This window comes from Antedon bifida, chromosome 11 (genome assembly GCF_963402885.1).
Source record: "Antedon bifida chromosome 11, ecAntBifi1.1, whole genome shotgun sequence".
NCBI classification, from domain to species: Eukaryota; Metazoa; Echinodermata; class Crinoidea; order Comatulida; family Antedonidae; genus Antedon; species Antedon bifida.
Window position 1 is genome coordinate 12,608,889 of NC_136236.1, and position 15,293 is coordinate 12,624,181.

Sequence of the window (15,293 nt, forward strand, 5' to 3'; positions counted from 1 at the left end):
TACAACCATTCTTTGGTGTAGTAGAAATATTCTAGTTTTTACTTTAGTGGTTTAATATTTGCGTAGTATTTTTCAACTTTCCAAATTGTTGTATTATGTAGCCATTATCACCTTGCTTATAATTTAGTTACTGTTGTACAGTATAGGCATATTGTTTAGCGGTAGGCTTATATTAATTTTGGTAAGGTGAGTTATTTAAATATACTAACCTGGTAGCCAGTAACATTAACAAATGCAAGATTGAGGTAAGTGGATTGATTAATTGTTCTACCAAAAACGCCCTCTACCGTTTGATTAAATGCACTCCTGTTCATAGAGGGCGGTGTTTATAAAGCCTTAGAAATAGTGAGGGCGCTGTTAACACCGCTACGCTCATTTTTCCCTTTGAGGTGCACTCCCAACTATAGAGGGCGTATTTTATAATGGTTTTTGTTAGGGTGCTGTTTGGATTGAGGGCTTTGTAAGAAACTCCTACGCCTTTTTTTTGTTTAAAATGAGGGCGCCCTTCACAATAAATAACACCCTCTAGCGGTTGGAGTGTAACTTTCAAACGGTTGAGGGCGTCCTTTGATTAAACAGTTAGCCACAATTAATAAAAGACGAGAGACCAACATACTTGGCGTTGTAGTTTATTTGTACAAAAAAAAATGCATCTCTCCACAACCCATGTGTGCCCCACACTGCACCAATGAGTATCAACCCACTCAACTACACAGTGAATATGTCCCCCAAGTCATGCTGTCACAACCACTATCGGCAAGAATGCTCCAAGACATCCAGAAAGTTAAAGATTCAAGTTTCAATCGATTAAAGTTCAATGTAAACTACAGAACGACCAAACACAAGTGAGAACCCAATACTCCAATGCAGGGACGCTGACACATGAGGGAATCGCCCTGGGCACACCGGACATTCTCAGGAGTGGAATTATATGCTGTTTTAGCATAGGAATTTAGACCTATATTAAAATTTGATACTAAAATTTTTGATAAAATATTTTTTTATATTAAAATTACAAACAGAATTTATAAAAGAAAAATAAGTTTTGATTTTATTAAAAATTGTACAGGTATGACTAATAACAGAATTTTGATATCAATTATTATTATTTTAAACATAACCAGAAGGTTACATTGTAAGCCTACATTAATATTTTACAGTTCAAAAAGGTAAATGGCTTAAAGACTTAATTCCCAAAACACCAAACTGAACGCATTTATGTTGAACGAAGCTTATCATAGTTTCGCACGACACAAATGCAAACAGGTTGTTGTTGTGGAAAATAAAGCCTGATTGGTTTCAGAAAATTAGACAATAATTTTGATGCCTATATTACCTCAAGAAAACAAATTGTGCAGTACATAATTTGGATTATATAATTTAATAAGGTTGACTCTCTGGTAATACCAAACCCAACGACTTCGTTTTCAGGACAGCACAGTGTAATTGTTATACTGCCCGACTCATTACCCTTCAGATACGGTACCAACTATTCCTATCTTAAATTAAGAGAAGTCATTATTTATTTTAGTGTAAGTTTGTTTATATTTTTATTATTAATGTTTGTGTGTGTTAGTGTTCACTGTGTGTAGGCTACTGTATGTATAAACTCTACCAAAACAAACTATTAATTTAAATTCAATGTAATTAAATTATATTATTAATTAAATTCACCACTCACTGGTGACTAAGTGTTAAAAGCCCCTTACAGGCAGCTAAGTTTGAATAGCCCTTACTGGCAGCTAAGTTTGAATAGCCCCTTACTGGCAGCTAAGTTTTAAAAGCCTCTTACTGGCAGCTAAGTTTTAAAAGCCCCTTACGGGCAGCTAAGTTTGAATAGCCCCTTACGGGCAACTAAGTTTGAATAGCCCCTTACAAAGAGCTAAGTTTTAAAAGCCCCTTACGGGCACCTAAGGTTTAATAGCCCTTTACGGGCAGCTAAGTTTGAATAGCCCCTTACGGGCAGCTAAGTTTGAATAGCCCCTTACGGGCAGCTAAGTTTTAAAAGCCCCTTACGGGCAGCTAAGTTTTAAAAGCCCCTTACGGGCAGCTAAGTTTGAATAGCCCCTTACGGGCAGCTAAGTTTGAATAGCCCCTTACGGGCAGCTAAGTTTTAAAAGCCCCTTACGGGCAGCTAAGTTTGAATAGCCCCTTACGGGCAGCTAAGTTTGAATAGCCCCTTACGGGCAGCTAAGTTTGAATAGCCCCTTACAGGCAGCTAAGTTTTAATAGCCCCTTACGGGCAGCTAAGTTTTAATAGCCCCTTACGGGCAGCTAAGTTTTAATGGCCCCTTACGGGCAGCTAAGTTTCAATAGCCCCTACAGGCAGCTAAGGTTTAATAGCCCCTTACGGGCAGCTAAGTTTGAATAGCCCCTTACGGGCAGCTAAGTTTGAATAGCCCCTTACGGGCAGCTAAGTTTGAATAGCCCCTTACGGGCAGCTAAGTTTTTAATTGAACTGACGACAAAGTTTTAATTTGCAACATAAAAAATACACCTAAATTTATTTATTAAAAAAACATTAAATTGTCAAGGCTGTAAATAATTTACATCACCCAATTAAAGTTATATTATTACTCTACCTATTGCATACTGTATCAATCAATCAGTAAAGAGTGCATTTACAGTGTGCTAGCTACAGTAATTTATTTATTATTATTTTTTGTTTTGGTAGAAAATACATTTGAATGATGAATGATGCTTTACAATATACTCAATTAATTGTTTATATTTAATGTTTAATTACATTAACAACTTCTCCTTGAATTTGTGTGGAATAACCAAAATAAATTATTCATTTATGCAGGGTTTAATTCATGTATTTATAAAATTGTTTTTATTATATTTGCAACAAAAAACAAGAGTAAATGGTCAGCAAATTGACTTCATAAATTAAAGTTTTAAATTGCCCCTTACAGGCACCTAAGTTTTAAATTTCCCGTTACAGACACCTAAGTTTTAAATTGCCCCTTACAGGCAGCTAAGTTTTAAATTGCCCCTTACAGGCAGCTAAGATAAATTTCCCCTTACAGGCGGCTAAGTTTTAAATTGCCCCTTACACTTACAGACGGCTAAGTTTTAAATTGCCCCTTACAGACAGCTAAGTTTTAAATTGCCCCTTACAGACACCTAAGTTTTAAATTGCCCCTTACAGACACCTAAGTTTTAAATTGCCCCTTACAGGCAGCTAAGTTTTAAATTTCCCCTTACATGCAGCTAAGATAAGTTTCCCCTTACAGGCAGCTAAGTTTTAAATTTCCCCTTACAGGCAGCTATGGTTTAAATTTCCCCTTACAGGCGGCTAAGTTTTAAATTTCCCCATCAAGCGGCTAAGTTTTAAATTTCCCCTTACAGACGGCGAAGTTTTAAATTGCCTTTTAAAGGCAGCTAAGTTTTAAATTTCCCCATACAGGCACCTAAGTTTTAAATTTCCCCTTACAGGCAGCTAAGTTTTAAATTTCCCGTTACAGGCAGCTAAGTTTTAAATTTCCCCTTTACAGGCACCTAAGGTTTAAATTTCCCCTTACAGGCAGCCAAGGTTTAAATTTCCCCATACAGGCAGCTAAGTTTTAAATTTCCCCTTACAGGCAGCTAAGTTTTAAATTTCCCCTTACAGGCACCTAAGGTTTAAATTTCCCCTTACAGGCAGCTAAGGTTTAAATTCCCCTTACAGGCGGCTAAGTTTTAAATTTCCCCTTACAGGCAGCTAAGGTTTAAATTCCCCTTACAGGCACCTAAGGTTTAATTTCCCCTTTACAGGCAGCTAAGTTTTAAATTCCTCTTACAGGCAGCTAAGGTTTAAATTCCCCTTACAGGCAGCTAAGTTTTAAATTTACCCTTACAGTCACCTAAGGTTTAATTTCCCTTTACAGGCAGCTAAAATAGTTATATTAATAATTTTTTGTTGCAAATATAAAATTGTTATATTTTTGTATTGTGTGTAATGTGTGAAATTGTGAATTGCGGTTTAAATTTAAAGACAGAAATATAGCTAAGTTATGTAATTGTATTTAATTAAATTGGTACCAAATCTTTGGGATAAATATATCAAGCACACTTTGAGAATAGTATCGTATAACTTCCTGCCTGCTTACTTAGCCAGATCGAAGAGGAATGTATCACACAGAGTTTGTCTAACCACCAAAACTTTTAAAATATTTTTTACTGTACATGCACGCAAATGTCTTTTGAGCTATTAATTAAATTATTTTAATTGGAAATAAAACCATAAAACAAACTGAAACCAGTATAAAGTTAGTTAACTCCCGATTTGTCTAGTTTCAAACCCATACACTGATGATGGTGCCACCGCCACAATGCCAACACCACAAAGGACTGTAAAGGACTCTCACAAGCATTTGGTCAAAATGTAGATTACATAGAACATGAAACAAGTTTCAAAAACCTCCATAGAAAATCTCAAAACAAACTCACCACTTTAGCAGGAGCAACGGACACGACCCGAAGAAGCATCCACCGTGCAGCCGAGCGGGCCGACACCCATCAGTGCAGCGGAGCACACAGATGGGTTGCAGAGAGATGCATTTTGTACAATGTTTAGAGTTTGAAAAATATCTGAAACTAAATATAATATACATTCATTAAACTACAACATACAAATACAGTGAAGTGGAATTTGTATATAATTATGAAGTTGTCCAAAATAAATTGTGTTGTTTAAAATCTGTTTCAAATTTAGAATACAAATTAGTTTGAAAGTTTAAATGAGTTACCACACCATGATTAGATGATGTTGGTATTTTATAATTTAAAATTTTGTTTAAAAAATCAACACAAATATAAAGTAACTTTTGAATAAAATAGTAAATATATGGATATTTTCCAAAAAATGTTTGTGTTGTTTAAAATTTGTTTAAAATTTAGAATAAAAAAATAATTCTTAAATGAGCTACCACACCATGATTAGATGATGTTGGTATTTTATAATTTAAAATTTTGTTAAATAATCAACACAAATATAAAGTAACTTAAATAAAATAGTAAATATATGGATATTTTCCAAAAAATGTTTGTGTTTGTTTCCAATTTAGAATAAAAAAATAATTTAGATATTTTCCAAAACTGTTTAAATAAATTGGAGTTGCTTTTGATTTGACGGCATTGATCAATTTTAGACTTAGCAAACAACTTAGTTTTTAAATAAATTGCCAAATTTAAATAATTTTAAAGTGTTCCACTTCACCGAACAATTACAATATTGCAATGAAAATAAAATGTTTGTTGATTTTGAAATTGGTTGCTGGTCGATGCGGCAAGTCTCTCCAATTGAAACGCTCCTCATTCTGCGAGTAGTACCTGAAAGATTGAAATTGATAAAAGGTAATTAATAAGAGGCTCACATAATGGAATAGAGAAACACTTTGGACAGAAATGGGTTTTGAGATGTTGAAACTACTACTAGGATTAAATTTGATTGTAATATTACAATCAAATTTAATCCTTATGGTTTTTATAAAAGTTGCAGTAGCAGAGTTGACCATCATACAGAAAGACCTGGGTTTAATCTCCGATATGAACGACTACCAGTCCACTCAGCTGTAAATGAGTATCTAGTTGAAAAAGCCTTAATAGGATAAGGCAGCGGCGTGGAAGGAAGTGGGCATCCTACCACCAGATAATGCCAAGGCTTAGTACAATTATCACTCCTAACAACTCACTGACCTATGTTCACAATGACACCCCTTTAACAACATCATTTCTATGCTATTTATAAATAATAAAACCAAGACAAAATATTGCAAACATACCATTCCAACATGTTGACATCACGGCGTCCATCATCTTCCTCTGCGGCTCAACATCATCTGTATGTGTGCTTCAGTTCCATTCGTTCATATTTCAAAAGATCAACAAACACTTTTACATATTAAAATAGATGTGCAAAACCAAATGTATGTAAGCTATCGTACTCACTCACCATGCAGTGTTTACACAAACAACAGCGCAGCTTTTATTTACAGTCACAATAGACGCAATGTTGGCAAAGAAGGGGATAAATGGACAGGCAAACGCGACAAAAGATGATATTCTAGGCTTAGAAACAAACTATACAATTGAGAGCCTAACCAAAAATTGGTGGGGCTGGACCTTTTGAATCAGGATGCTTCAACCAAGGTGCTTATTTTAAACAAAATCTAGAGGTTTTACGCAAAGTGAGTACGGTATTTGAAGTATTTTACAATTTGTAGAAAACAAGAAAAAGCCTCATCAACCTAAACCCATTATAAACTAAATGGATGTCTTGCGTAGTTAGCGGTTATTGGTTGACAATGTGTAGGGAGTGCGCCACCAATTGGTTGTACCAGGCATTCACATTTCTGCTTTATAACAGTTGATTGTACACCATGCAAGAACTGGTTGGTGGCGCACTTCATAGACATCGACAAACGCAATAATCGTTAATTCAAGAACCTTTAGTTTGTTTACATCCTGGGAGATCACCCGATGAATTGAATTTAGTTAAATTAAAGTGAAATTTTAAATATGTATTATCCCCAAAAACATGACAAATTAGAATTAATCTAATCAGAATTTGAATATGCCATTTTGCATACAAAAAATAAATGGTTAAATTTAGTCAATCTATATTAGGAAAGAAAAGCAATAAAAGTAATAAAAAATTGAATAAAAATTACACTAATTTTGTTCAGTTAATGAGGCTTTTCCCTTTACAATAGTTTTCCTAAAATATTTATCTAAACCAATAAACCTTGTTAGCAAATGTAAATCACTAATTTTAAGTAGACAAGATTATGTCAAATTTGCTTATTAAATTTTGTTTTGTAAATTTAATGAAATGTTTTAAATACTTATACAGTATGTATACAGTATAAGTTACCATCCTTAAATTGTAATTTGATTTTGATACCATTTGGAACCAAAATACATAAATGAAAATAATAATGGTATCAGGGATTACCCTCGATTTTCCCAGAATCCTGAATGAATTAAATTTAAAGTTATAATTTAAGAAAATTAAAGAAAAATAATTATTATGGAATATCACAATTATTATTTAAATTTTGTTTGCTAACGAGAGTTTTACAGAATATGAACTCTAAACATTGCACCCATTGAAAAAGAACCTCATCAGCAAAAACAAATCTCAACATTGAAATATTTTGTCTGATACCACAGAAAACGAAAATAGAAATGTAAAAAGCAAGAAATCATGGTATCAGGGATTATCCTGAAAATCCCATGGGAATAAACTAGGATACCAATTTGAAGTTAGATTTGTGAAGAAATTTAAAACATATTTTTGCTTTTCCCATAAAAGAAAAACAACAAATATTGTTTAATTTTGTGGTATACCATGTAAAATGAAAATAGCCAATATGCAAAGTAAATTTAAATTTTTAAAAAACATGGTATCAGGAATCTCTGGATGGATGGTGATCCCTTTTAAATTAATTTGAATTTAAGTATTCCAAACAGTTTTAAAATATTGCAGAGAAAAGTTTTTTGATGTATTTTAAATTCAACATTATATTTGTTTGTTGCTAGTGAGGATTTACTAATACAAAGAGAAGAAACAAGAACCTCATCAGCAAAAACAAGTCATCAGATTCACGAAAATTTGTGTAGAAAATTAAATAATAAAATGTGTTAACTTTTGTTAACTGTAGTTTATTTTGATACCATTCAAACGAAAGATTTGATTATTGAAAATTGGTATCAGATGGATTACCTTTGGGAACACGCCCTGAGGGATTAAATTTGAAGTTTTATGAGATTAAAATATTAAGATAGAAAACCAACTGATTGTGTTAATTGCTAATGAGGGTTTGCTACACAAAATAAACATTGCAAAGAAAGAGAAAAGAACCTCATCAGCAAAAACAAATGATGTCTACAATTGACATTGCTTAATCTAATTTAGTTCAATTTTGATTTGAATTCTTTGATACCATGTCAAACGAAAATAACGAACCAATAATTAAATTCAAATATTAATCATGGCATCGGGGTTCACCCCGGCAGGATGGGTGATATTTGAAGTCAATTTGAAGTTGTATTTTAAGATTTTTTTTAATTTTTTATTGTTTTTTAAGATAAAAAAGCACAATTTTCCAAATTAATTTGTTCATTGCTAATGAGGATTTGCAAAGTACACATTAAAATAATAAAACAATCAAAAACAGCTGCCTGTCTTCAATCTTGTTGAAACTGAAAAAAAGAAAGAAAACATTTATAAAAATTGTATATATTTCATCAATTTCTGGAAAATAAAACATTTTTTCCCTTATTCGTTTCATGTAAAAAGGAACACTTAATAGGTGTGTCTTTGAAATAGGGGTGACCCTCTTGAATAGGGGTGACCCTCTTGAATAGGGCTAAAGACTGGCATTGTGGAGACCTGATATGTGACTGGCATGAATTCAAATTCCTTTTAAATATTTTTGTCATTGCCTTACCACCAAAAAGTACATGAGAATTGTACTGATTATCAGTAATTGTCTAAAGCTCTGTCTACACTATCAAACTTTAAGACAAAAAATGTGACAAATGGGACATCATACTTTTTTGTCAAACTAGTTTGATAGTGCAGACAGAGCTATGAGGTCTCAGACATTATGTCAAATGTTATGAAAAATACCTTGAGTTCCTTGTGAGAGCTGATCAAAAGCAAGTGGCCTCTAGTAGTCCAGTCTTCAGATCTTCTTATTGGTTTAATATTCTCTTATCTGTGAAAGTAAATGATTTAATTATATTTATTATTAAAATATAAGTGGAACAGTTTGAAAGTAGCATGAATATGTTGCCATGTCTATGGTTGTTAATTTGTAGAGACATTTAAAACTGAGGGTGGCATTTTTAAATGTCACTCATTCAGAAAACGCAAGCTGTTTTGAAAACATTTTTTTTTCTGCTCAACATCAAATTTCTTTGCAATCAGTTGAGCAAAAGGTTGGCTATATATTGCATGGCCTGTATTCATTCTGACATTAAACCTACCAATGGGTTCTTTTCTTTAGTCTGGTTATTATAAATACTTCTTTGGTTACAGGTGTATAATCTGTCATCATTCTGTATTTTGTCATTATGTTCTGATTGGTGCTGCAAGATGTGCCTCCTCCTACTGGCATTGGCTGGCTAAAAACAATATCTGTAAAATTATAAAACTGTTTGTTAAAAAAACAAAAATTACTTTTACTGCAGGTAAGTGCAGGGAAATGTCTTGAATTAATTCAATTGAACTTGACAATGTTAATCAAACTTCCCAACATTTTCTTTATATCCTTAAAGATAATTGCAGATTCAGATTTTCTAGGGTTTGGAACTCCTTGACTTTTGTTTGATCACTTTAATTTAATAAAATGGAATAATCATAAAAGCTACTTTATGTTGTTGGATGCATTGAAATTTAAAACAATATATTCAAATTGTTTATATTTGTTATTCTATACATTTGTTAATTCAAATTGTAAAATAATATGCAAATAAAATAAACAATAAATAAATAAAACAGTACTCAGTACTTTTTTATGCATCACTGAAAGGAATATAAATAAATAAAAGCATAATATAAAATGTCACTTTATCATCACTGCTAACAACTAAACTTACCAATGTATGACTAACCTGTATCAAGTTCTTTTATCAGCTCCTCCATGGTGGCTTAGCAAAAGGTTTAGTAGTAGTAGTTAAGTTAGGCCTAGCCTAGGCTAAGTCTAGTAATTTTCTGAAAAAATCAAACAAATAAACTTACCAATATATGATAGTATATCTTCTTTCATTAGAAATTGGCTCCTCTATGCAGTTTTTCATCTTATACAGGCGAATTTGGCTTTTACTAAGCCACCCTGTAAGGCACTCATCATACCGATGTGCATACTTGCCATCAAGTCCAGGGTGGTGGCGGGCTGCACCTCCTCCTCCTCATGCAGGTAACTGGTGGTGGTGTGGTGGTGAGCTTGGCTAAGTCTTGGCTTAAGAGAGTCTGAAATTCATCAATTATTCCTAAAAATACGAAAAAATAATTAAAATACTTACCAGAATATGGTAACAGATACATTTATTAGTATGCTATTTAGTATTAGATAATTTAAATCTGTCAAAATTGTGAGATTTTAGAAGATTATAAATCATCTTACGCAGAGAGCTGATCAAAAAAAGATGCAGACGACCGAAGAGGAAAATTTTCAAGGAGACGCGCTGCGGCGTGGAAGCGAGATGCGGTGTCACGTGGGTCCGGATGATAATAATGATTGGCTGATAACTTTTAGAAACATGCGCAGTGCAAGGTTATGAACAGGGTGGGGCTAAAAACGCAGAAAAGGATATGCTAATTTTAATGAAACTTTTTGAGCATGCGTACTAGTGGAATTGAATATGATTGGCTGAGAATTTACCGCAGCGTGACGGCCGTGCGAGTGACGTATCTTGCAGATGGGGCGGGGCTGCTTTCAATAGATTGCGCAGTTCTGGCTATATTTTGTGACCAGTGACAGGTTTGTGGGCAGAGAAGGCGGGGCTTAAGTTACCGTTTGTGAGTCTGCCGCCCTCAGTTATTAAATTGCTGCTTCTGATATTGAAAATTATCAGTCTGCCGCCCTCAGTTATTGGTATTGAATTCGGTTAACGACTTCTCTGATACTGACAAATATCGGTCTGCCGCCCTCTATAATATTGATAATAAAATCAAGGACTGTTGTTTTATTTATTAGTAATTAATTGCACTGTTAATGAATGAAAACTAAACAAAATACTAATCAATAATTTAACTTTGTATTAAGTGCTTTATATTTAAAATATAGTTGTACATACAATTCCAGCTGGTCACTTTGTTAATTCAAACTTGTTTGAAGGTTTCCATGGCGAAATCAATGTTGATATACAGTTTGCGGTACACCACATATATTAGTTCTGAAAAGAACTGTTGAGTTTCTCGACGTTTCGATCAATATGCTTTGATCATCCTCAGGAGTGAGAATTTTTTTACAGTTGATTTTGTCTGAATGACAAATTATTACAGATTGAAAAGACACAGGCTTGGGCAACAATAACTTTATGCCTAATATGTAGTTTATTGTAAAACATATACAGCAATTTCTTTCAATAAATTTACAATATATAATACATTCAATTATTTATTTTTTACAAACAAAAATTAAATATAAATTTTATTTAAATATTGTTTATTTTAGCAAAAGCTTTAAATATATATGCGAAAAGAAAAATTATTTCATCAACAATAATATATACATATATTTAATTACAGATTTATGAATAAAAAATAAACACAAAAATAGAACAGTACAGTATATACTTTGCCTTATATAAGGATCTACTTGGTGGCCGCCGCACCAAGGCACCGTTATTATTTCTAATAAGGGTAGTTATAGACCTTTTTGTACAGAATGATTTCATACGATACAAGGATTTCATTGTTTGATGTTTTCCTACAGGTCATACGTTGTCATCTTAGTATAAACAGGCTTTTAACCAAAAAACATAGGCAAATTGTATGGATCAAACATTTAATCACACCTACTGTTATAAAGTAATCATTTATTAAATTTATTCAGCAGTTCATTTTTTAATAGATTGTTGATGGCTAGGCCATGTAGAACAGCAGCCATCTATAGAGCAGTTGCCGAAGGCTAGGCCTGACCTAGCCTTGGATGATGATTTAAGATAGATTTATTGAATAAAAGTCTAGAACAGTAGGTATGTTATACAACAATGAAGGAATGTTCTGTATTTGTTGAACGGTGAAAATATTTTATTTGTTGGAAGATTCTCATCATTCAACATATAAACATTGTATAAAAAAATATAAGAATTAGTATAGTATAGACCTATAAACATATACAATTTGTTGGACGGAATAATAGAATGGAATCACTGTAGTGGAAGAGAAACCACATCATTGCATAAAATAGAATTCTATGTAAACAACACTTAAATGTAATATTATAAGGTAAATTATGATTTGCCAATTTATCTATCAGTCGTCGAGCTGACAGAGCATGGCAGTACCTCTCTTAACCCAATGTCGACTGTCGATAGCAGTTGGTAAATCAAATCCTAATACAAAGTTGGTTGATAAGCCTGTTGTTGACAGTGTCCCACGCCTCTCACTTGTCTTGTACAGAGGACATTTGTAGTCTGTCTTGGCCTTGAAATTCTCTTGTATGCCTGACAATTGAGGTAATATTATTAATGGACAATTCAAAATGTTATTTAGTAAACTATACTATACTTACATATATAATTTTTAAAATCCTTTGAGTGTGAACTTATTTAATAGCTTAATATGTATTGATTGTGATGAATGGAAAATTACAGCAAATATACTTTAGTGTTTAGCTTATTTTAGCATATTATTCTATTGATAATAATAAAAACAACAACAGTACCTGGTTTAATCCAAATGACAGGCATAGAATCAAACAGAACCTTTGGTAATTGTTCTGCTAAGACACCCCTGGAAAGAAACAAGTTAATCATGATCATAATTCAAAAAAAAAAATCAAATTACACCTATCTATGATAGCTTAATAATAATAATTATTCGGCTTAAGAATTAATTAATTAAGACAAGTATATTTTAGTTGCAGCAAGCAATAGGAATGAGTGGAAATAGAATAACAACTTAATAACACCAATAAAATATACATAACAAATTAGTACAAAAAGTTTTCACAAAACTAATAAGAGAAACCTTAACTTTAATGTTCACCCGAGTTAAATAAACTAGTTGTACAAAAATGTATTCTAAAAAAATAAAACAGAACTGAAGAAATGTACGACCTATCTAAGGTAATATATTGTTTGAAGGTTTGCATGGCGAAATCGAATGTTGATATAAAGTTTGCGGTACACCACGTGTATTAGTTCTGAAAAGCTTTTCAGAACTAATACACGTGGTGTACCGCAAACTATCTAAGGTAACTTGATGTACATCTGTCCCAAGTTAAATAAATTAGTTTTAAGCAAGAAAAACTAAACTAGAAAAATAACTTCAAGATAGAACTAATACAAAACTGGAAATTAACCTATCTAAGATTGCAAGTAAAATTGGTGTTAAGGAAGAGCTAAACTAAAAGATATATTTGCCGCCCAAATGGTGAAATTGGCATGACAATTTTATCGATATTGGTTAAATGCAAAGCAACGAAATGTATTAAAAAGCGGTGATTAAAGCAACTGCTGTTTAAGCACGAAGTAAAGCACATTCTATTTTGGATGTAAACATGCAATAACATGCAAGACAACTTGAATGCCTATGAATCTACTGACTTACTTCTTTCTATCCCATCTAGCACCATCTAAGAAAAGGCCGTTTATGTACACTCCATCTTCTGGCGATACATCACTTGTCTCCCGTGGCAACACCTGTAAACAATTAATTAACCAATCAATCGTCATTATTTAGTTTGAACAAAAGAGTACAGAGTCTTTAAGATGTCTGTAAATTTAGTTCGTCTTAACACCTTTAAATGTAATCTTTAAAACGTTGTGCCGCAATTCACTGCTTATGGTACAGCTACGGCCAATCTTGTGAGATGGTACAGCTACGGCCAATCTTGTGAGATGGTACAGCTACGGCCAATCTTGTGAGATGGTACAGCTACGGCCAATCTTGTGAGATGGTACAGCTACGGCCAATCTTGTGAGATGGTACAGCTACGGCCAATCTTGTGAGATGGTACAGCTACGGCCAATCTTGTGAGATGGTATATTTTATGTGTATTCGTGCGAATAAAAATACCAGAATATACAATGAATATACCTACTGTACAAAATATATGTAGTCATATTCTTATTATATACACAGCTTACCTCAAACTCAAAAGCTGTTTTATCAATTGGTATTGTGTATTTCCGTGCGTAGTTCTGCCGCGTGCCCGTCAAAAACGCCTGCGTGAAGTAGAACCCTGACAACCAAAAGACGCATGGTTTGCCCGAATCAAACCAATCCTGTAAAAACTTGAGTCTGGCTAGGAAGTCATTAACGTAACTTCCAAGAGGTTTCAAGCTTGGATATGAATTCTTGGCCCACATTTCTGGTACCTGAAAAAACAAGTAATGGATAGCATGAAAAGAAACTTCAAATAGCTAGGCAAAACAAATATATTATATAATCACAAGTAGTGGAGCTGTAGCTTGGTGGTTAATGTGCTTGCCTTCCAATCCCAAGGTCCAATCCTGACCTAGTTTCAGGTTTTTAACTCACACTCTTTCAACTCCACTCTCTAAGCCTCAAATGAGACTTAGTTTATAAGCAAGATAAACTATAAAATAGATTATCCACCCCTAATTGGCAAGTTACTCGCTGCTGGATGCAAAATTTTAAAAAAGATAACGAATCTGTATCTTTTTATTATCGATCTTAAGACTGAATACTAAACTATGACAGTTACCTTGCCAATAAGTAGATTACTAGCTACTGCCTCCAAGTCAGCTGACATCACAACTAAACCCTTGATTGCTTTCTGTAAGTTCTGAAGACTCACACGAATTACTGACATCAACCTACAAAGTAGAAAAGAAACAGTTTATTAAAGGAATCTACCCATGTTGTAAGTAAAAGGACACGTATGCACTATGTACGATTATGAGCGCTCACTGGCTAAACCCAGGACCCCGGAGCTTACAGTGGCCCCCAAGCAGAGCCCAACGGAAACAACAGGCATTAAAATATGTTGAAAAGGCTAAAAACTAAGGTTATGCCACTGTATGTGTACACTCTTGGATACCGGGGGTAAAGGTGACAAGTAGTCTTACTTGTTGAATCGTTCCATCTCTTGCACCAGTACAGTATTCATACTTTCTTCATACACCACTGGGTACTTCTTCTGGGCTACTTCTAAGTCAAAGTTTGCTGGAAGCTGAAACAAAAATGATAGATGTTGATAGAGTTGTCAAATATCAGGTCACAAGCAAGAAAATATTAATATTATACTCATTTGATTTCATTTTAAAAGTGGAACTTAAATTGTATTCACTTAAATAATTAGAAAAGTGTTTAATTTTAGGTGTTTTCCTTAGCCTAAGTGTAATTTGTGAATACCGGTCACCGGTACTTAAGTTCAAACTTAAGTAGATTTAAGTTGTACCTTTGATAGGATGTCTTTAGCAATTTCAAAGAGCACATCATCAGTTGTCTTACTGCCTCCTCCTCCACCAGCTCCACCTTGAGTCAGCAACAAGGAATCAAAGAGCATCCTGGTTTCTTGCAGAGACTTGGAAATATCAACATTGTCATGCATACCAAACACCTCAGGCTTTTGTGACAGAGGCAAAGACTAACAAGACAAAAT

The 15,293-nt window shown here is 33.5% G+C and overlaps 1 protein-coding gene and 1 long non-coding RNA gene across 4 annotated transcripts in view; both read right to left on the reverse strand.

The window, feature by feature from the left end:
• Positions 1-2,118: 2,118 nt before the first annotated feature.
• On the reverse strand, positions 2,119-4,648 carry LOC144855541 (uncharacterized). The gene is made up of 4 exons (XR_013614833.1): positions 3,417-4,648; positions 3,159-3,216; positions 2,485-3,009; positions 2,119-2,302 (listed from the first exon to the last, which is right to left on the reverse strand). It is a non-coding gene; the product is annotated as an uncharacterized LOC144855541 (long non-coding RNA).
• A 6,391-nt stretch (positions 4,649-11,039) lies between these two features.
• LOC144855565 (dynein axonemal heavy chain 12-like) overlaps positions 11,040-15,293 on the reverse strand; it is a 33,908-nt gene continuing 29,654 nt past the window's right edge. For all 3 annotated transcript variants that reach the window (XM_078713463.1, XM_078713462.1, XM_078713461.1), the window contains 7 exons: positions 15,090-15,278; positions 14,758-14,861; positions 14,394-14,505; positions 13,813-14,043; positions 13,274-13,365; positions 12,387-12,454; positions 11,040-12,165 (listed from right to left, as the gene is read on the reverse strand). In XM_078713463.1, the coding sequence (XP_078569589.1) occupies positions 11,975-12,165; positions 12,387-12,454; positions 13,274-13,365; positions 13,813-14,043; positions 14,394-14,505; positions 14,758-14,861; positions 15,090-15,278 (987 nt within the window). In that variant the 3' untranslated portion in view covers positions 11,040-11,974. The remainder of the gene's footprint in view (positions 12,166-12,386; positions 12,455-13,273; positions 13,366-13,812; positions 14,044-14,393; positions 14,506-14,757; positions 14,862-15,089; positions 15,279-15,293) is intronic.